Source organism: Musa acuminata, chromosome BXJ3-7 (assembly GCF_036884655.1).
Source record: "Musa acuminata AAA Group cultivar baxijiao chromosome BXJ3-7, Cavendish_Baxijiao_AAA, whole genome shotgun sequence".
NCBI classification, from domain to species: Eukaryota; Viridiplantae; Streptophyta; class Magnoliopsida; order Zingiberales; family Musaceae; genus Musa; species Musa acuminata.
The window spans coordinates 38985670-39007512 of record NC_088355.1 but is presented as its reverse complement, the minus strand read 5'-3'; the positions used below and the strand labels follow the sequence as shown (position 1 = coordinate 39007512).

At 45.0% G+C, this 21843-nt stretch overlaps 3 protein-coding genes across 3 annotated transcripts; 1 reads left to right on the top strand and 2 right to left on the bottom strand.

Annotated features, from left to right (window-relative positions):
- Positions 1-417: 417 nt before the first annotated feature.
- Positions 418-1956, bottom strand: LOC135643362 (NAC domain-containing protein 83-like). The gene is made up of 3 exons (XM_065160203.1): positions 1319-1956; positions 929-1218; positions 418-802 (listed from the first exon to the last, which is right to left on the bottom strand). Exons 1-3 carry the CDS (start codon positions 1497-1499, stop codon positions 533-535), a joined length of 741 nt encoding a protein of 246 aa, XP_065016275.1. The 5' UTR covers positions 1500-1956; the 3' UTR covers positions 418-532.
- A 195-nt stretch (positions 1957-2151) lies between these two features.
- Positions 2152-3905, bottom strand: LOC103992549 (delta(3,5)-Delta(2,4)-dienoyl-CoA isomerase, peroxisomal). Its single transcript, XM_009412289.3, has 2 exons — positions 2633-3905; positions 2152-2556 (listed from the first exon to the last, which is right to left on the bottom strand). The coding sequence occupies exons 1-2, from the start codon at positions 3321-3323 to the stop codon at positions 2366-2368; spliced, it is 882 nt and encodes a 293-aa protein (XP_009410564.2). The 5' UTR covers positions 3324-3905; the 3' UTR covers positions 2152-2365.
- Positions 3906-11836: 7931 nt separating this feature from the next.
- On the top strand, positions 11837-17380 carry LOC135643157 (protein DWARF 53-LIKE-like). The gene is made up of 3 exons (XM_065159805.1): positions 11837-13844; positions 14723-14969; positions 15200-17380. The coding sequence occupies exons 1-3, from the start codon at positions 12520-12522 to the stop codon at positions 17210-17212; spliced, it is 3585 nt and encodes a 1194-aa protein (XP_065015877.1). The 5' UTR covers positions 11837-12519; the 3' UTR covers positions 17213-17380.
- Positions 17381-21843: the final 4463 nt, after the last annotated feature.

The following is a 21843-nucleotide window of genomic DNA, read 5'->3' as shown; positions in this document are numbered from 1 at the left end:
AGGCATGATCGGCAGGTAAACGTTGACAAAGGCCCGTGTGGGGGCTGCAGGCCCCGTTGCTTTCCCCTTTCTTCCTGCTCGATCGAAGAGTGAGTGGACGGATGGAAGGTCCCGAGGACAGACACCACTCGCATCTGGTGCTCCGAGTCGGAGCTCGATGTGCTCGCAGTCAAAGCGAGATCTTGCGCAGATCTTGTTGGCCAACAAGGGTGCTTGTCAGGGCCCCCACCCTCCGACGCCACTGCCCTGCTTATCTTCCCCGCGGTCGTTGTTCTTCTTCTTCTTCTTCGTCTGGTCCCGATGGCATCGTCTCCTTCCGCCAACCTCACGAACACACATGCCTTATCTCTTTCCAGATTCTATAGCCACTTGCCTTTGGGTTCTCTGTGCGTGTTTGGCGAGCAGAGAGACGGCGAGTGGATTAATCTTTCTTGATTAACGAGAACAGAAATTACAAGCGACATGGCGCAGAGTTCACAGCCGAGTTACTCGAGCAAAGTTATTGTAGTACATCGAGAGAACGAAGACGACACTAAGGCAGACTTCCGCATGGAGGCGAAGCATTAACGCCATTGCTGCTGCCTTCTTCGCCCTCCTCCGACGAGAGATCAGTCACACAGCTTGATGAAGAAGAAGAGGAGGAGGAGGATGACGAACGCTGCACATCCAGGAATTCGACATGGTCGATCCGAACTCGGCCATCATTGTAGCTGCGGCTGGTGTTCCCTGCTTCCAACATCTTGGCTCGCTTCTTCAAGATGCGGCAGACCACCCAGTCATTTTTGGTCTGTCTCATGCAACTCTGCACGAACAAATGCACGCTATGTAGACTGATGCACAGAATCAAAAATTCGAAGCATAACTGAGAGAGAGAAACGATCATTTTGTTTCCCTGCAAACGATGGGGAAAGCAAGACAGCGAACTCACATTCACAAACTTCTTTCTCTGTGCGAAGCTGAAGCCTCTGGTCTCGCAGGCAGCAAGGCAGTGGTACTCATGCATGATCCACTCGGTTCGAGAGCCATGCGGAGGTTTCCCCCGGTGGAACACAAGCACCTTCTTCATCCCCACCAGCTCGTTGCTCCCCGAAGCTACGACCGCCCTATCCTTCCCTGTGGCCTTCCAGTAGCCGGAGAGGGTTGCTCCGTTGCTGCGGCTTCCTTTTGGGTACGTAGCCTCTCGAAGACTGAAGAAGTACCGTTCTCCGTCGCCTTCACCTGATAGAGCTCGACAGGATGAGCATACATGCAGCAAACAAGACTGTATGCTTCGTACCGAAATGCAGCAGCTTTCTTAGGACTCGGAACTCGCACGTACCTGGCAAATCCCAGGGGTCGTACTTGCTCAGATTGATCTCAGGAATCACTGCAGCCGGCAATGGGCAGCAGAGCACCTTCCTTTTGAGGTACTGAACCACCAGCTCCTCATCGGTGGGGTGGAACCTAAACCCGGGAGGCAGTCTCAGTACTCCATGCTTGATGAAACTGGGCCTCTCCATGTACAGCAAGCCTCTACCTCCGCCTCCGCCTCCACCTCCACCTCCACCTCAAGTATCCGAACTCCTACCCGCAGTAGCTGAGCCGAAGAGCTTCATGCCCCATTTCCTTTGCACAATTCGCCAAGAAAAGGAGGGAGGAAAAGAGGAGTTAAAGAGCATGGAGGGGAGGAAGAGGGCGTGGGTTGCATGAGGGAGGGGGAAAGGAACAGTTCTTTATAGCAAAGGCTGTGTGGCCTGTGGGCAGAAGGCGACGACCGAGGTGGCGTGAACCGGACTCTAAACTCTCTCTATGCTTTTCCAAGCTCACTCCTTTTTCTTTTCCTCCTCCCTTCTAAGAAGGGAAAAGACGCCATCAATACCCAATTCATCGTGGCTATCAACCATTTCTTAGCCAAACTTGTGCAGAACAGACCTTAATATTCCCCATCTGAAGGAAAGTATATTAGCACCGAAAGGCCTCCCACTAAATATAACGTATTTGTCACTCGTTTGTATCGATATAATCTCCGAAATTTATATGCCATATGTATGCTAAAGTGCCAAAGGAATTTGGCAACATCATCTCATGTACATCACCTACACAGTCACTGTGACTGCTATGCTGCTTTTGAAGGAGGGGGGGGGCCATTCTTGTGAGCTGTAAGATTCGATAAAAAGCGAAGGCCATCATCACGAGCTTTTGGTGCTTTCCCAGAGTTCAGATTCTACACACACACAGTCATTTGCTTCGATCCTTCCTCGATGTCCAAAGCGAAACATGCTAATGTACGTGCGATTGTAATTGGACGATAAGACCATTAACAGGACATTTGGTTATCGGAAGCTGTGTAAAGCGTTGCGTGCAGGAGTTGCATCGACACCCTCCCTCAGAGTCTGGAGAAGTTGGGCTTGCGCTTCTCGAGTTGGGCGCGGACGGCCTCCTCCAGGTCACGTGACATGAGCATGGCCGAGTTCCACGTCGCCACGTACTCCAGCCCCTGATCCACCGTCAGATCCCTGCTCCTCAGCATCACCGCCTTCGTCCCCATCATCGCCACCGTCGATTTCTCCGCCAATCCTATCGATTCCTATTCCCTTAGTCCCGCGGGGTGGATAAGAACAATCAAGGTTGGGAGCGAGAATGACGAGATTACCCCTGGCGAGGACCGCTACGCCTTCCTCCATGGCGGCGCGCGAGGGGAAGACCCGTGTGACGAGGCCCATCGCCTTCGCTTCCGCCGCCGGCACCCCGCGCCCCGTGAGCGCCATGTCGGCGGCGTTTCCGTACCCGACGATCGACGGCAACCGCTGGAGAGAACCCAGGTCGGCGGCCAGGGCTAGGTCCACCTCCTTGACCGCGAAGAAGGCGCCGTCGTCGCAGCACCGGATGTCGCAGGCGGCGACCAGGTCCAGCCCGCCGCCGATGCAGGCGCCGTGGATCGCAGCCACGACCGGTTTCCGGCACCGCTCGACAGCGGAGATCGTGGCCTGTAGGGCGAGGATCCGGCGCCGGAGGAGTTCGCTGGCCGCGGCGCGGTCGGCGCTTCGGGGGGAGCTGGTGGCGGCGAGCGTCGAGAGGTCAATGCCGGCGCAGAAGTGGGGGCCGCGGGCGGCGAGGACGATAGCGCGGGCGGAGGGGAGGCGGTCGAGGAGGGCCAGGGCGCGGGGGAGGTCGGTGAAGAAGGCCGGCGTGAGGGCGTTGCGCTGGGCCGGGCGGTTGAGGTAGATGTAGTGGACGAGGACCGAGGGGTCCGGCTGCACCACCTCAAGGGTCTCGAACCCCTTCTTCAACTCCGCCTCCGCCGCCGCTCCGGTTTCATCGTCTTCCGCCATGGTCTCGATCATTGGGAGTGATCTGCCCCCTTTCCCTTTGTGAAGACCTGCTGTGACGAGAGGGACGGTAAGGGGACGCGGGGCGTACGTACGCAACGTGTACCACCTCAGCCATTAGCCATTAAGAATATGCCATCTCAGCATTCTTGATGGATCCCGCGCTGACCAAGTCAACAGCGCGGCACCAAAATAGGTTGCTTTTGCGTCCACTGACCACATCTCGGTGATCGCGCTTTGGTTGGGCCGAACCGCCTTAGCCTGCGAAGGACATGCAAGAAAGGCAGATTGGGTTTAGATCGAGTTCGTCGTCGGGTCAGGTCTCTCTCGTCTTCGTCCTCTTCCCCGATCAACAAATCGGCGAAGAAGGCAGGGTTTCTCGGCCAAAGAGTCTCGCCTCCACCGGCCGCTCAGATGTTACTGTTCTCTTCGCGATGGGTTTCTCTGGTACGAGGCTCTTGTTCTTGCTCCCTTTTCCTTTGTTTAGTTTCGTTGCTCCATACGGGAAGGGCCGAGAATGGCAAGGAGAGGTGACCAGTGAGCCTAATACCGAGGACCTTGGAGCGGTGCCGGTCCCCGGGGAGCAGCCACCACCACCACCACAAGGAAGAGAAGGCGGCGAATGCCACCGGTGGGGTGCATCTCGGTGGTCCGTCTCTTCCGAGTGCTTCTGGATGAGGCCGCCACGGTATTCGGGCATTCCCAACACGGGGCCTCTCGAGCTTCCATGCGAGTCGATCTCTAGTATATCTGTTTCGTAGTTATAATTATATATTATCCTTATAATTAATTATTTTTAGTATTTCGTTTTCTATATTTTTAAATATTATATTAAATTTTAATATTTATAAAAAAATATTTAAATTGATTTATCTTCACGTCTATTGATAAAAATATCTTACGTTTTCAATGATAAATAAAAAATAATTATAGAGATCTTAATATAGTTGAAAAAAATGAAGTTAAATATTTCACTTTTATAAGTATAGAAATCTTAATATAATTTTTAAAAATATAATAATTAAAATATTAAAAAATAATTAATTATAAAAGATATAATGAATCGCAAATGATTGATTGTTTTCCCAGTTCAATGCTAACTCCAATCATAGCCCCTTTCAAGAAAGAAGGCTGAAGTCAAATGAGTCATCTAGTAATAAGAGTTCTATAAGAAGCTATGGACAACTCAAATACCATCACCAAATCATAACTTAGTTCTTAGTCTACATGATCTAGATTGGGATTGTTTATACTCTATTTCAACTAATCACATTGCAAGTTTGTATGGTTTGTATGGTTGTTCAGAGGAACAAAGTGATCATTTGCCCTTCCATGCATCAAATGATCGGTCATTTGGGCCATTGAGGCATCAACAATTGATCATATAGCTCATCAGGTTTCAATTGCGATTCGATTTTGGATAGAAGCTAATAAGAGCCAGGTGGAGAATGGTGGAAAAGGGTTTGAAAATATTTTTCTAAGATATGTTAATTGATTGTAATAAATTTGATTTCTTTTTTCTTTTCTCATATTTAGAAAGGATGGAAAAGAAAATTTTCGCTAATCGTAAGTTCTAATCCATTCTCTCGCATCGAAACTGTACTACTCGATGGTTCGTTAATTCCAAACTAAATCGAAACCTATCGTATGTGGTTCGATTTCAATTCTAAACTGATGGCTCCGACTTCAAATCGATTAGTTTAGTTTGATATTTTTAGTTTGATTAAAAAGTTTATAATTTTCTTTTTTAATTAACTGTTTATGTCATTACACTCATTATAATTATACATCTTTTTTTTTTAATTTTAAAAATAAAATTATAAAATTTTATATTTTAAATTATTTTAAATTAAAAATAATAATAAATTGATGGTTCGAATCGGAATCGAAACGGAAACCGGTTGTTCGGAACCACGGTCTTGGGATGGGCTCAGTCTTGTGGATTGGGCTATTACAGAGTCCAGCGGAGCTGAATCCAAAGTCCTCATGACTCCCAACTACCAGCCCAGCAATAAATGTGCTTCTATGTAACGAGACAGCAGTACCCACCAACTCGACTTGTGGACCGGATGGTGGCCTGGCAATGTTGTCTCAGTGACGACTTGTCTGCCATGTGGTGGTGGATGTGTATTCACCTCTCACTCCACTTGCTCACAAAGATAGGGGTGGGGTTTGGCCGGGCACGGTAATGATTTGGATCCCAACACCGTATCTGTCAGGAGATCCATGGAGCATTACCTTTTATTTCCATGTTCTTATTGTTTGCCTGTCTGTCTGCCCAACCAAAATTACCCTTCCTCACAAGTCAAAAGTTGGTCACCTCGCTATAAAATAGATTTTGGATTTAAGAAAAATATCCGAATCATAATATACGGAGTCCAATTATTGGATACGTCAAGATTATTGGTATCATATTACAAGAAACGATTTGATAATTATTTCTTGGGTATATATTAATAATGTAATAACAAAAAGAATAGCTTTTGAAAGCTGTTATTCTCATCCTTTTCACCAAAACCACTGGCCCAGTAGAAAGGTAGATAGCAGCTCAAAAAGGGATGCCCATGCTGACTTGAGGGTAGGCAGTGACTGAGAGGAAGAGCACCAAGATGAAAAGAGATTAAAAAAGAGGGAGAGGGAGGGGTCCCAACCTTTAGAAAAGCACAGGAGGCATTGAGGAATTAGTTGTTGGTAATCTAGTTTCTAGATGATCTTGGACCAACATGGAAACACAATGGAGATTTGCTGGTTTCTTCTCCAACTTTGCTTGGATCTTCCCAAGAATAAGATACTGCTGACCACATGTTGTGCACTGAAGCCTTTTGATCAGCATCTTGGCAGTTGGTGTCATTTGTTTGGTTGTTTCTGCTGCTGCTGCTGCTGCATTATTATCTATGTTATTTGTGGTGGATGGCATTTGGGGTTTGAGCTCAAAAACTTGGTGAGATAATATCAAGCCCAGCAACAGGGTTGCAGAGTGCTGAAACAAACAATGGGATCTTGTAGTCCACTTCGTGGTGTCGAGTGGGAGCTGTTCTCCCACTTGGCAGCCATGGAATCTTGTCTGCCATGAGGTGGAGGTGATCCCCTCCACTCCCACAGAGTAGGTTGCATCTGGCCAGGTGGACATCAGTCATGGCTTTCCCCATGAAGCTAGCAGCTAGATTAAGGGAACTTTTACCTGGGTGCTTCTGGAGGAAGGGAGTTCCTCATGTGTTTGGAGCTGAACACAGTTGAGGGTTAATCTAATTGTGGCAGATGACTCCACAAGTACAGAGTGGACAAAGCTGCATGCAGGGAAAGGTTTTCTGGCCCAAATGTAGGCTAATTTATGCCTCTGACACTGTGGAAAAGGGAACCTTAAGATGCACCCAACTTGACCCACCCCCTTCTCCCTGCGATTGAGAAAGTCTGAGGTGAAAGCACGAAAGAAGAAGAGGGCCTAACTTTCCATAGAAAAGGTTCTGCAGCTATTTCAAATCCCCACAGGAGTGGAACATTGAATCCACTCACAACCACACAAACCTCTTTCTCTCTCTCTCTCTCTAGTGGTGGTGCCATCAAAGAAAGTTACAGGGTCTCTCAACTCTTTCGAGAGTGGGGCTGGTCCCCCATACACATTACAAGCTGCACACTAGCAGCCTCTGTCGTTTCTTTCAGGTCTACCCCTCCTTTCTCTCACTAGCAGGCATATTCCACTGAGGACAAGCCCATACATTGTGTTCCTACACCTCCATTACTCCCAAATGGCTCAAGGCATATGCCTGCCTGCTGTGCTGTGAAAGCTTCTCCTCCCCCCTCCTTCTTCTTCCCTTGCATCATACATGAGGTGACGCTAATGGAGGAATTGTTACTGCTGCCTCAGCCTGAGGGGAATCTAAGACACTAGTGGAGCATCTTCTTCTGACGTCGGAATTCTTCCCACACTATAATGGTTCCCTTGAACCCTATCTACCATTGTCTGAAATGGTTTCTTGTTCCACAACTGCAAATTGCCTCTGCCTTAGTGGATCCTGCACTCATCATCTCCCTAGCGGCTGGCCCCATGGGGATCAACAAAACTTTGGCCAAGCACAGTGACGGCCCCTATGCGAGAGAGAGTGGCGTGACTCGAGAACAGGAGGAGCACCATCTTCCTCCGCCCCCTCCCTCCGTCTTCTCACCCTAAAGATTACAGCGCCAAGTCCTCCCCATGTATCATTGTCCCAACTTAGCAGGCACCGAAACGATGCACCGTTGATCCCAAGAACTGTGCTTCGGACGTTCATTTTGACTCCCAACACTCGACCACTACAACCGGGAAAAGCGCATGCACGACTCCTTACTTCGCACTCCACGTCCACATCTCGAGTCGTATGGGAATATTATCCCACCCTATACGTACGTGGAGGGCTGTCGTCCGCGGACGCCATTCTCTCGTTTTGTTTTCAGTAACAGAAACACAAAGCAGTAGTGTTTTTTGTCTGTTTCTGAAGGTGGATCGTCTCAGGGAAGTGTTTTTCTCTTTTGTAGAAAGCGGGCAACAAAAACAGTGGAGGAATAATAATGGATAAGTGACATGGAAACAGCGGCAAAAGGTGGGCAGTGGGAGGCTGACGTAAGAGAAAAGACAGGCGGGATCGGATTCCAATCTATCCCCCTCAGGCAAAAGCGAGCGGGAGAGAGAGAGGGATTCCGAGCACGCGATCTCGAAGGGAAAGGAGGAGCAGCTTGTCGTTTTGATTTTAGGGCCAAAATAAAATCTACTTTACGCTGTGGCCTTTTCGGAGCGAGAGGGTGGCGAGGTGGGACGTGGTGGGGCGGGGGGAGTGGCCCGGCATGGCTTTGAAGGGGCGGCCGAGGCGGAAGAGATAGAGAGAGACAGAGAGAGCGAGAGAGAGAGAGAGAGAGAGAGAGAGAGGGGGGGGAGAGGAGGACAAGTGCGTGTCATGGGAGAAGTCCATTTCCAAAAGGCATCACAATAATTCCGCGGAAAGCTCATGTTCCAAAAGGCATAGATCCCCCGTCCTCCTCCACCATTGAAGAAGATTTGGAAGCCAGCGATCAAGAGAGAGAGAGAGAGAGAGAGACTCTGAGGGCGTGTCCTGATATGGGGGCGGCTTGGGACCAGGGATCGATGATGCTGCAGTGTTCCCAAGCCAACGGTCCGAGCTCTTTCTACCGAATGGTGGTGTATGGAGGGATGGAGACGATCGAGTGTATATTATTGTGTCAATCATCAGTATGGTTATGATTTAGTACGTCGACGTCGAAGCAGCTCAGCAGACTTCGGAGTTGGGAAAACCAAAAGGCAAGCAGAAAGTTGACGAGGAAGGAGGACGCGTCCTCAGCCCACAGAGTCAGTAATATGATGATTAAGAGGACAGTCCCGAAGAGATGCTTAATTTGTTATGTGATAGTGCGTGTTCGTTAAACAATGATTGCAATCTACATAGTATTACTATTAGTCTCGACTCGGATATCTCGATGATATAATCCGCTCAAATTCTTAAAAATTATCATAAAATAATTTCTCTTATCACACCGAGAATGAATGAATGATAATTACTCTCATGACATATGAACGTAACGATAAAATTTTTTTGACATAAAATTAACTTTTTTTTTACTATAGATATGCATTCTATCTTTGTTTCTATTGCATTCATTCTTACCGTATCATATTTTATTCTACGATAATTAAGAATCATCAATGATTTGATTTTCTTTACCATAAGCAAATATATTAATATATATAAAAAATTTCTTTTATCATATATTTTAGTTTGATTATACACTCTATTCTTGAACTACTCTTTGCTTTCGTTTTGTATAATAAATCAATCTTTACTAAATGATAGGAGAGGATTAAAAGGAAGATACATTAAAAAAAGAGGGAAGAGACGTACATAGGAATCTCTTCACCCTAAATCCACCAAAAAATACTCTCCTTTTTTCTCTCCGTCTCGAGTTTCTGAGGTCGAGAATAGAGATATGAATATCACTTATAACTATGAGAATAAAAATATAAAAAATAGATAAATGAATGCGACTATATCTATACTTGATGAGAGATGAAGTCCCCATTAGCCTACAATTGAATGGTTTGATATTTTCTAGTCTATCATTATCCGATCATCATGTACGATAAATTTATTTCTTTTCTCCAAACTTTATACAAGAGAATACCTAAAGCCTACTTAGATTTCCACAGTGCTGATGTTTATTGATGGTAGCTAGGAGTAAAATCTCCTCCTTTCAGTCAACATGTCTTGATAGGAACACCAAAGTGATTGAAAAGGGTATATACTCTTAGCTCATCCAAGAATATTTGCCACGCAATTGCAGTCACCTTTCTTGACATTATTGCCGACAGAAAAACATAGCTCTTATCACAATTAATTTCCTCATGCATCTTTATTTTTCTTGACATAATCTGTAGAAATCCAAAGAAATTAGGTTGCTGAACTCTCCTCTCTCTCTCTCTCTCTCTCTCTCTCTCTCTCTCTCTCTCTCTCTTCTCTCCTTTTCTTCTTTACAGAAAGTGAAATGTTTAGCATAGTTTTGTATAAGAAGTCAGTGCATGTTTAAGCCATGCATGATGGTAGTAATACGTTGAATGAGTGACACACAGAGTCTGGCAGCTGCAGTCTGAAACAAATACGAGCAAATTGTTTCTGATGATTGATGATGAGTGTCAGCCATTATTATTGCTGTTGTTTTTGTTGTCTTGCGGAGCTTTGCTAGTGAGAGGCGGCCATGAAAGGGTGTCTGTAAAGGCTTTTAAACTGCTTTCCTTTCACCACCCCCCCCCCCCTCTCCCCTTCCTTTTGCAAGTCAAATGGAGACTTCATCATCGTCCAAAAGAGAGGTGTGCGCGGGCTGCGCCAATAATGGAAGCGGCACGAGGGGGACAGCCCGGCCATGGTGGCTTGGACGGCCAGAAGAGACAAGGAGAGGCCGACGGACAGCGAACACGTTAGGGTTTCGAAACAGCAGCAGCAGCAGCAGCAGCAACAACAGAAGAAGAAGATGACGGGGTGGCGGGTATGAAGCCAGTGTGCCCAGGTGGTGGGGCCCGCCGTGGGTCCATCTCAAGAGCTTTTAGATTCCCATGGGTGGAAGGGGATGTACACGGTGGGTGGCGGAGTCAAGGTTCCTATTCCCTTTCCCCATCACCATCATCATCGCCACCACCACCGTTACCATCGCCATCATCACAGGCCTTCGTTGCGATTCAGGTCACATCTCATCTTTTGGTGATGCGAGCGCCAGCGAGCGAGAGAGAGAGAGCGAGCGAGAGACACGCAGAATACACATAGCCAGCGTTTCTGTCATGGCTCAGACACGGAACGCGCGCGACCGGTGGCATGCAGCTGGTGATGACGCAAGATATGACGTCCGGCCGTCCCAACTTTTCACGGGAAGCCTTCGCGTTCCCTGTCTCGTCCCAGACACGTGACGGAGGACCGGGGCAGTTAATTCTTACGCCAAAGCATCGACCGAGTCAACGGGATTTAATGGGCTCCCAAATAAAGCGAGCCATCACACAGCCGCGACTATTTCCACAAGGACACTTGTCGCACCCACAATTCCTATCAAGAATCACACAATAATACTCATGTTGGGGTATATATGGTAACATTCTGTCCCATTCGCCTAATTGGGTACCATAAAAATATTCCTCTTTCTTATTTTTTGAAAACTATATATATATTTTTATAGCATCATATAATGTCAGGAAAAAATAAAAATAAGAGAACGATCATATAAAATGTTTAGTCGCACGTTATAAATCATTCTATATATATATACTGAAAATGACATCCAATCATCACATGTCGTTTATATAATCATAAAAATCTAAATATGGTGTGCAGACGTGGGAAAGCAATGAGAAAGCGTTCCAAACATGCACAGTCGCTACTGCTTCGGACACTTCACATGCATTAAAACAGGCATGAGAGGTCTAATGCGTACAAAATGCTTTGCAATCGCAAAGGGGAATCTTTTTACTGTGACAAATTGGTCGTAGAAAACATAATGATATTTATATTTATAATATAATAATAATAATATAAAATGATTTCCTTTTGCATCATAAATACGCCTATCATAAGTACATATTCTCGCGTGATTGGGAGCAAATATTCCCGATAATACAGACTCGTGGGTGGAACGGTGACATGGGCGAGCAGGGGTGACCGTGCCTGCGGATTCAGGCGGGGTGAGGTGGCATTTGACCACACCGAACTCTGGAGAAGTCAACGTCGCTGCCGAGCTACACATCACCCCCTTGGAGTTCACCGATTGGTTCATCGATATCGGAGAGAGAGAGAGAGATAGGGATAGCTCACCAAGTGTTTGTGTCTGGTTCTGACCGAAGGGGAGTCAGGTGGGGTGGGTGCGAGGCCCCGCGGGCACTGTCACCCATGATTAGTCCTTGTTATCGGCTGCGCCGTGTGTTGGGCTTTGCCTAACCGGAACAGAAAGGGAACACCTTTTATGGAAGGCGCCGCGTGAGCTGAGACCGGCCGCTGACCGAATCGGACCCTGTTCACCTGCCCAAGTACACCCGGGAGTGCGACCAGACCGGCGCGCTTCGGCCGTCTCCACTCGGGCTGGGAAACGCCTCGTGACAGCAACCCCGGCCGGCTCCGCCCTCTTGCTGCTGCTACTGCTATTGCTACTGCTCCTCCACCTTCTCCGGTGAGCCCCACCGCCAACAAGTGGCCAGCAGCCGCCCTCGGCATCTCCTCCCTCAACTTGGCCCCCTGCGGGTGATCCATGGGAACGAAGGGAAGAAGATGGCAGGGGGGCGGGTAACAGCGACGCCAACAGTGGTGATATTTGTGCGACCGAGATCCCCCTTGACGTGGGGCCCGCGGGCATTTGTGCTCGGCTCTTGGTTGGGGGTTGTGGGTCCCGCCCCGCCTCCGGCCCTCGCTTTCGCCTCCAGTCATAAGTAAATTGGAGGTGCGCCTGATGTAATGGCCTCTGCTCCTCCTCCCATCTCCCCTTCACCGAAACGCCGCCGCCGCTGCTTCCGATCTCCTTTCCCTCTCTCTTGCGAGCGGAGCAGGCTTGGCGTGGTAGTTATGGTTGATTGCGGTTATAATACGCCATAGTTTGCAGCGTAGCCCGTAAGAGTATTATATTGGCAAGAGGAGGAATTTTATATTGGGGGACTTGCGGCTTAGAGTGTGGTATATGGTCGTTGGTCGAGGACGGGATGCCGACGCCGGTTAGCAACGCGCGAGCGTGCCTCGCGGCCGAAGCGGGCGCCGCGCTCGACGACGCCGTGGCCATCGCCCGCCGCCGCGCCCACGCTCAGACCACCTCCCTCCACGTCGTCTACGCCCTACTCCTCTCATCCTCCCCCTCCCCCTCCCCCTCCCCCTCCCCGGCCACTGGAAGAACAGCGCCTGGAGCCTCGTCCGCTCCGTGCTCGATCCTCCGTGACGCGCTCACGCGCGCCCGCAGCTCCGCGTACTCGCCCAGGCTGCAGTTCAAGGCGCTCGAACTGTGCTTCGGCGTGGCCCTCGACCGGCTGCCGTCGTCGTCGTCCACCAACCGGCAGGTTGCGGAGGGGAGCGGCGGCGGTGATGAGCCGCCGGTCTCGAACTCGCTCATGGCTGCGATCAAGCGGTCGCAGGCGAACCAGCGGCGGAACCCGGACACGTTCCACCTGTACCAGCAGCAGCAGCAGAGCGCCGCCGCTGCAGGGGGCGCGTCGTCGTTCTCCGGGGTGAAGGTGGAGCTCCAGCAGCTGGTGCTCGCCATCTTGGATGACCCCGTCGTCAGCCGCGTCTTCGGCGACGCGGGATTCCGCAGCACGGACATCAAGCTCGCCATCCTCCGCCCCCCGCCGCCCATCCTCCGCTTCCCCCGTGCCGCCAGATGCCCGCCGCTGTTCCTGTGCAATTTCTCGGCCGGGGATGGATTCGAGACGGCGCTGTCCCCTCGAGGGCTCGTCTTCCCTTTCGCCACCGCGGCCGGGCAGCTCCGCTCCGACGGCAGCGACGAGAACTGCCGCAGGATAGGGGAGATCCTGGCCCGGAAGAGCAGCGGACGGAATCCGATGCTGGTCGGAGTCGGCGCCGGCGAGGCAGCTCGAGACTTTGCCCAGGCCGTCGAAAGGCAGAATTGGGCGGTTTTGCCTCCGGAGCTGCGTGGAATAAAGCTTGTTAGCATCGAGAAGGAGGTAGTCGAACTCGGAACTGGCGGCGGCGATCAGTTGGCGGTCGGCACTCGGCTGGAGGAGTTGGGGAACAAAGCAGAGTCACCGGGAGCGATCTTGAACATTGGGGATTTGAAGGGGATGGTGGAAGGTAGCTCGGACTGCGATGAGAAGGAGAGCTGTTTGGTTTCGGAGCTCACCAGACTGTTGGAGGTCTACCAAGGGAGGTTGTGGGTGATGGGATGGTCGGCGACGTACGAAACCTACATGAAGTTCTTGTCCAAGCATCCAATGCTGGATAAAGATTGGGATTTGCAGCTGCTGCCAATCACTTCAGTGAGGACAGGGATGGGTGGATCACTTCCCAGACCTCCCAGGTGGGTGGATCGGTGACTTCATAGTTTAAACTCTTCTCTGAATACTACTTTAATTTTATTCGGCGACCGCGATTTTGCTCTCTTTTCTAATGCTTGGTTTCTTATTTGCAGCAGATTCTTCTTCTCCTTAGTTTCTGGAAAGACTCGACTTTATGAACTGTTCTTCATTGTTTTTCTGAATTGTTTGTGTTCTTACATCAAGCAATATAAGTTCAATATACTTGGAAAACTTTTAGCTCTTAGAGATTGGAGTTTGTTATGATCATGCAAAAGGTATGATATTTGTGGCAAAAAAGTTAAAGCTTGCATATTGAAGTGCATGAAGTCGGAATTACCGAGTAGGTTTGTATGGATTTAACTGTATATACATCTTTATCATGAACATTTTGCTTAACTATGATATTTCCTTCGTTCACTAAAATTTATGGATGCACTAGTAGAATTACCTTTATGAAATGGAACTATTGATTTCATTGCTTCCTCTTTCCAAGTTATGTGAGCAAATAATTGTTGCCTTTTTTTCTTTTAGAAAATGGATATGTCGTAGGACTAGATCAAAGCAAATATGTGTCTCTTTCGAAAAAGCATTACCTGTGACGATGAAAATCTACTAAGTAGATTGCACCTAGGGCTTGATTTGCCACAGAAGAACAGTGAGCATGTCCCGAAACTCTATTATTGTTTGCTAGCACATTACAGAAAAAGATTCGGTATGTAAAACGTGATTCTGAATGTTGTTGTGGTTGATTGGAGACAGAAGTCTGAAGGGTTTCATCTATTGTTGCTTCTATTGATAGCAATTTTCATCCTGTAGAACATGCTTTCATTAGCAAAAACTTTTGATCTGGGATCTCAACCATGTCTTGTTCATATGACAGCTTGATGGAGTCATTTGTTCCATTTGGGGGGTTTTTCCCTACCGCATATGATTCGAAAGGCATGTTTAGCAGTGTGTACCCATCAGGGCTCCACTATGAGCACTGCAACGACAAGTATGAGCAAGAAGTTTCTGTTACTCTTAAGGGACATTCAGATTCTCTTGATGATCAACAAAATGCAAACTTGCCTTTTTGGCTGCACGAACCCAATACGGTTAGCTTGAATGATGGATTCGATATAGCAAAGGTGTGTTTTCTATTTACATCATTGATTCTCATTCATTCTTTTGGAGAATTTAGGAAACTCCTTTACGTCACCTCTTTAACTGATTCACAAGCTTTTGTTGAACCACCCACCCATATGTGCCATGCCATGGTCTTGTTGTGTGTAAATGCAGCTAAAATGAGGCAATAGATGCATTTAAGTTACGTTCCTTCATGTCTGGGGTAAAATTCATGCAGTTTTCTTCAATGCAGGCTAAAGATGATAAGACAGTTTTTAATGCTAATGCTATGGATTTGCAAAAGAAATGGAATGACAATAGCCAATGCCTCCATCATGGTTGCCAGACAACGGATACAGATGATCGCCCTGCCGTTCCTGGTGATATCGAACCATCATGTATTTCTAACACGGAGAGGACCTGCAATCATAATAGTGAAAATCCTGATGATGCTCAAAATCAAATAGGGTTTGGAATTTTATTCCCTATTTCCGAAGGCACAAAGAAGATCACCGCAGCCAGCAAGAGTATCTCGTTGCCTTCACTTTTGGAACCAGGAGATAAGGACTTCTTCTTGAAACTGGAGGTCAGACCTTCCAAAAGTGAACAGATTCAGAGGGAGAGCTTCCAATCTCTCCAAGGTGATGATCATGCTTCACCTTCCTCTGTAACATCTGTCATGACGGATTTGGTTTTAGGAACTCTTCATGAGCCACTTTGCAACAAGGGAAATCCTGCTTTGCAAGTGCCAAAAGATCATTCGGAGGACTTGCCTGTTTGTTTGCCATCGATGAATGTCAATATGGTCAAAAGAAATGGCCCAGATGTTCCTGTTGATTCTTTTTCTTGCGTTGGCCATCAAGGTTCCCTGACAAATGGTACCCCTCAACGTGTCCTGACCCGCTCATTTTCACAGGTTTTGAATGGTTGTTCTTCTGCCTATGACAAACCCTCATTCATCTCATCCAGTACATGGCAAAAGTTTGATTTGAGTAATTACAAATCATTTTGTTCGAGTCTCGTCGATAAAGTTGGCCGACAAGAAGAAGCAATCAGTGCTATTAATCAAGCCATAGTCCGTTGTAAATCTGGTGAAAGACGTCGTGGTGCATGCCTGAGAGGAGATATTTGGCTCAGTTTTTGTGGTCCAGATAAGATTGGGAAGAAGAGAGTAGCAGTGGCTCTTGCAGAATTGATATATGGCAGCAAAGAAGACTTTGTGTGCATTGATCTAAGTTACCAGGATTGTGTTGCCCATCCCAAGACCATCTGTGCCCAACAGGTGGTCAATGGAAATGATGTACAGTTTAGAGGGAAAATGAATGTGGATCATATTGCTGCAGAGCTAAGCCAGAAACTACAATCTGTTGTTTTCCTTGAAAATGTGGATAAAGCTGACTTCCTCGTTCAGAACAGCTTATCCCAGGCTATCCGTACCGGCAAATTTCCTGATTCCCATGGAAGGGAATTTAGCATAAACAATGCCATATTTATCCTGACTTCACCAAGAATTCAAGGCCAAACTTTTTCTCAGACGAAAGAATGCAGTAGTTTCTCTGAGGAGACTATTCTAGCAGCTTCATGTTGGCAGATGAAGATTATCTTAGAATCTTCTCGAGAGTCTATTAGCAGTAGTCCCAGAGCTCCTAATGTCTCATTTGCATCAAGTCAAAAATTGAGGAACAATCAAGTATATCGACACTCGGTTTTTGTATGTAAGCGCAAGCTGGATGTCTCTCATGACTGCAGGATCCAGTACGAAAGCTTGATGTCTGCCAAAAAGGCACACAAGACTGCAAAGGTCGTCTTAGACTTGAATTTGCCTGTAGAAGAGGTTGAAGTGAACGATAACAACTATAGCAGTCATGAAGACTACTCCAAATCAGAAACTTCAGAGTCGTGGATGGAAGATTTCTTTGATCTAGTTGATGCATCAGTGGACTTCAAACCTTTTGATTTTGATGCCCTCGCCGATAACATGTTGAAAGATATAAACAAGATCTTCCGTGGTGCTGCTGGGCCTGATTGTTTGTTGGAGATCGACCAGAAGGTAATGGAGGAGATACTTGCAGCAGCATGGTCATTGGAAGATAGGGGAGCCTTGACTAAATGGTTTGAGCAGGTTCTTGGCAGGAGTTTCGTGGAGTTGAGACACCGGCGCAACCTGTCGGGTCACAGCATCCTTAGACTTGTTGCTTGTGAGGATGCATTTGCTCAGGACCATGCACCTGGTGTTCTCCTTCCTTCAAGAATTATCATAAGTTGATGATTTATATAGGTTTCTGTAGCTAGTTGTATAATGTAGCACGTAGCATTCCTTGTGAAATGACTATAATCTTGTGAATGCCATTGCTTTTCTGGGGTTTTATCAGGTTAGCTTGTATCCTGTAAATTGAATCAGTTTGCAGTTCAGGAAAGTTCTTGTATTTGACCAGATGAATTTGTGTTGCTGTTTCTGATGAGGAAGGGAGCAAAATTACTGCTGTCTCTCATCAGGATGTTGGTCACTGAGAATGATATCAAATATTGTTTTCTCCATCAATGCCTTGAGTCCATAAATGTGGAGGTGCACTCTCTGCAGGAAGACAAATGTTCTGAAGAAAATTCTCTTAAATTAAATGGCTTCTCTGGTTTCATGTCATTTAAGTGATGGCCCTCTTTTCAGTCTCTCTGGTGACAACATCATGATACCTCTCTCTCTCTCTCTCTCTCTCTCTCTCTCTCTCTTTATATATATATATATATATATATATATATATATATATATATATAGAGGATGTTTTTGTCACAAAAACATGGATATTAGAGATTAAGAGTATAATTGGTAGTGACTGTCCTGTTCATGCTTAGAAATGTGACAAAAAAAATTCCAAACATTTGTCTATATTAATGTTTCCTTTGTCTTTTCTTTGAATGAGATTGGACTAGCTACTGAGCTAGGTCTTATACTCATAAAGTGTATAATGACTTGAAATTAAAATATTACCTTACATTATAAACATACTAATTTGATTCAATGCCTAGCTAATTAATTTTCCAACTAGGGATGCCAAGGCATTCACCAACTTGACAGTCCTGACCCTTGCAGGGATTGTGCAAGCTGTTATTCCTTTTCTACCAATTAACTCAAGAAAGGGCATCTCCTAAGGATTTTGCCTTCCAACACTAAAAGACTTTTGATTTTTATAGAAATTCAAGCATACCGTAAATTTAGCGTATTAGATTATGTGATCCTATTATCGATATAATTAAATTATAATTATAATTATAGGTCAATAGAAAGGAAATCTAATTATAGTAAGATTATTTAAGAAATAACGTTGATGGGAGAAACTATTCTAATTACTTATCTTAATCTCTTTGCTTTTGTTTATAAAAGGATAAGACCTCATATGAATAAAACAACTAGTTATTGAAAGATTATATATCTTCTCTCATCTTCTCTTTGTCCAAATGAATGATAGAAAGAGAAAAAAAAGTGAGCCTATTTTTTCTTGCAGATCGACATCGTTATGACCTGATGACAATACATTTATAAATCAGATAAAATTTTTTTTAGTAGTATCCAAAAATAGACATTATATATTTGATCTATTATTATTTATTTTAATTTTTAATAATAAAGTTTTTTTTATATAATAGTAATATAATAATTGTTTATATGCTTGTATGACATACTCATGCCTTGATCCTTCTCGACTATTCTTCGAGGAGTGATTGAAGAATAGTACATATGGTTGCCCCTAACTCTATCAACTCCTTCGACCAATGGGCCAAGTTTAAACTTAATTTTATAAGTCAAGAATTATAAAAAAAAGTTTACCACTTTTGTCTTAGCCATCCGGAAAAGAGACATTTTGACAACCTTTACTAAGGGGTTCTTAGGGGAACTACAAATATTATCACACTTAAACCCATCCATTTTTATCAAATGCTTTCATCAACAACATTTGCCTCTCTAGCCTCTTCATTTTGGTTGTTAAGAAACAGATATTAAAATTAAAACCCTAACTCTTTTAACCTAGGTTTTTAATGGCTAGGGCTATATATAAAAAAAAGACAGTGGTGGCTGTAAACATGGTTGAGAAAAAGGAAGAAGCAGCAGTAGTAGCAATTGAGGGCAAAAGAAGAAGAAAAGGGAGAGGACAATACAGAGAGTGTTCTCACCTCAAGTTAGATCAGATTTATAGTGGATTCTTGTTGTAATCATGGAACAAGTTTTTTGGATATTGTGCATGGTGACATAATTCTTATATCCTTGTTATTCTCTTGTGATTATTGCTTGATTTTTGGGCAAGATATTTTGAGATTTGTATATTGATTATTGTTATAGTTGATACGCTTCTCTAGCTTTGCCCGTGATTTTTACACTTCGTGTTTGAGAGGGTTTTTCGTGTAAATCTTATTATTCTATGTGATTATAATTTTCGTTTAATTCCGCTGTGTGTTACTCATCCATAGGATCTAATAATTCAGGGGTCTATTGAATATCCAATAAGATAGGGGCTTTAGCGGATCTCTCATATCCGAACATCTAGTCGTCACAACATCTACCATATGTGTGACCCTCTAGGCCTAATATCGAGTTGGTCATGAGTCACACATATCATAACTCTTTTTGGCTTAGTGAATTATTATCTCTAAAATAATTCACTCGACTTATCGATTGCGGATGTATTCTACCACTACGTCGTAATCCCCAAATGATGCAGGAGAATCTAATCCATTAGACCTATTTGTCCTTGGTTATCGTGTATCTATAGCCTCTCATCTATCTAATATTCCAGAGATCGTATACCAGACATGATGTTATCAGGCTTATACGGTTTCTACTCAAGTCTTGCTTTAATCAGATTCTCCCAAAGAATTCTTTCTCTTTCGATCCGAATGACCATAGCTAGAGATTTACCTGAGCAAGAACACATGAGATATTTTTCTCATATCATTGAGAGTGAATGATCTTCTATCAACACTCAATAATTCTCGTAAAGTTAGCTATCACTACCAATGACCAATTGTGCTAAATTTAGAATTTCTAGGTCTATAATTCAAGTATCAAAAAGTGAAGTATTTATATAGAATGTCTTGGTGTCTCAAGTCTAAGGACTAGATATACCACTAGGATAATGGAATCACTATCTGTATAAATATATTGTGATGTCTATGGATCTGTGCAATATGAATCGAATCGTGATGAGATCATGATAATGAGACCGATTCATCTTTAAACACAAACCCTAAATAGTCTCGGTCATAGGTTACTCGAAAGGGACATCGAGATAACTGAATAGACCAGTATACTATATATCATCTATATGATGGAGGCAGCTAGTCTCATATTTACTCGTGTAGGGACACTATGGCTATAGTGTAGGTGCTCATTGGAGAATGAGTTAATTGATTGATCCACTCACGGAATACTAGATGGTTTATAATACTTCATTGTTAGATAGTGATTTCATCATCCCAATGGTGTACTTGGCCGTTAAACTTAAGACACAAAGGATGTCCTATATGAGTACTTACTCTCTAATACCAGACTTATAGGTTTAAAAGTTTTAGATCTAGCATAGTCGATCATCAAGAATAGTAGTCAACCTTATGAGGGCTATTAAGTATCGATAGAGGATCATCTGCTCTCAGTATTATGAGAGAAATATCTTATATGTTTTTACTCAGACAAATCCTTGGCTAAAGTCATTCCGATTGAGAGAGAAAGAGTTCTTTGAGAGGATCTGATTAAAGTGAGACTCGAGGAGAAACCGTATGGGTTTAACAGCACCATACCTAGTGTATGGTCTCTTTGATATTAGATAGACGAGGGACTATAGATACATAGTAACTGAGGACATATATGTTCAAAAGATTGGATTCCCCTTTATCGTCCAAGGACTATAGTGTAGTGGCCTAGTATGTCTGCAGTCGATGAGTCGAGTGAATTATTATTGAGATAATAATTCACTGAGTCAGAAGAAATTCTGGTAGGTATGACTGATAGCTAGTTTGATATTAGGCCTAGAGGGTCACACACATATGGTAGGTGTTGTGACGAGTAAAGGTTCAAAGATGAGATATCCGTCGGAGCCCTTATCTTTATTGAATATCCATTAAACCCATAAATTATTGAATCATATAAATGATATCCAATAAGAGCTAAGAGACTATTGGGTAAAGATCTACTAATATAAAAGGCTTGGATAATTGGATAGAGATCGAATACCCAATAGGGTATGATCTATTAGGGTTAAGTTGACAAGAGACCTCCATAAATAGGAGGGAACCAAAGGGCCATAGGCTAGACTTTTTAGCTATCACATCTTATTTTCCTCTCCCCCTCTCCTTCTCAGCCTATAGCCCCTGTTTAGGGCATGTGGATAGCAAGAAGGGCCAACCTCTTCTTGATTGCATGGTGCATGCAACGAGGAAATTTAAGGAGCGTCTTCGCAGCCCCTGCCATATGGATCATCACTAAAAAGGAGGGTGCTTGACATCCTTTATCCTCTCCCATATATTTGTAGAAATTCAGGGATATATGATCTTCCTATGTAACACAACCGTCTCACACATAGTTTTTTAATTTTATAAGTTTTTAGACACTAATCTTTTCACGATGACGAAAACCTTTTTGAGAAATTAAAGAATTTTATTTTTTTTTATTTTTCTATTATGTATATGATGTCACCATTAGATTTCTCTACACCTCATTCATCTAATATCACAGAGATCGTATATCGAGCATTGTGCTGTCAGGCCCATACGGTTTCTATTCGAGTCTCGCTCTAATCGGATTCTCCCGGAGAACTTTTTTTCTCTCAATCCGAATGACCTTGGATATTGCTCTAATGACATCGAGTGTGGATAATTGTCTATCGATACTCAATAGCCCTCATAAGATTG

Bases quoted from the DNA above. Each gene is read 5' to 3' on its own strand.
- LOC135643362 (XM_065160203.1), bottom strand. From the start codon at position 1,499: ATGGAGAGGCCCAGTTTCATCAAGCATGGAGTACTGAGACTGCCTCCC. The intron at 1,219-1,318 runs GTACGTGCGAGT...GAGCTCTATCAG, and splicing joins CGACCCCTGGGATTTGCCAG to GTGAAGGCGACGGAGAACGG. The intron at 803-928 runs GTGAGTTCGCTG...TTGTTCGTGCAG, and splicing joins AGAGAAAGAAGTTTGTGAAT to AGTTGCATGAGACAGACCAA.
- LOC103992549 (XM_009412289.3), bottom strand. From the start codon at position 3,323: ATGATCGAGACCATGGCGGAAGACGATGAAACCGGAGCGGCGGCGGAG. The intron at 2,557-2,632 runs GTAATCTCGTCA...AGGAATCGATAG, and splicing joins CGTAGCGGTCCTCGCCAGGG to GATTGGCGGAGAAATCGACG.
- LOC135643157 (XM_065159805.1), top strand. From the start codon at position 12,520: ATGCCGACGCCGGTTAGCAACGCGCGAGCGTGCCTCGCGGCCGAAGCG. The intron at 13,845-14,722 runs GTGGGTGGATCG...TTCATATGACAG, and splicing joins TCACTTCCCAGACCTCCCAG to CTTGATGGAGTCATTTGTTC. The intron at 14,970-15,199 runs GTGTGTTTTCTA...TCTTCAATGCAG, and splicing joins ATGGATTCGATATAGCAAAG to GCTAAAGATGATAAGACAGT.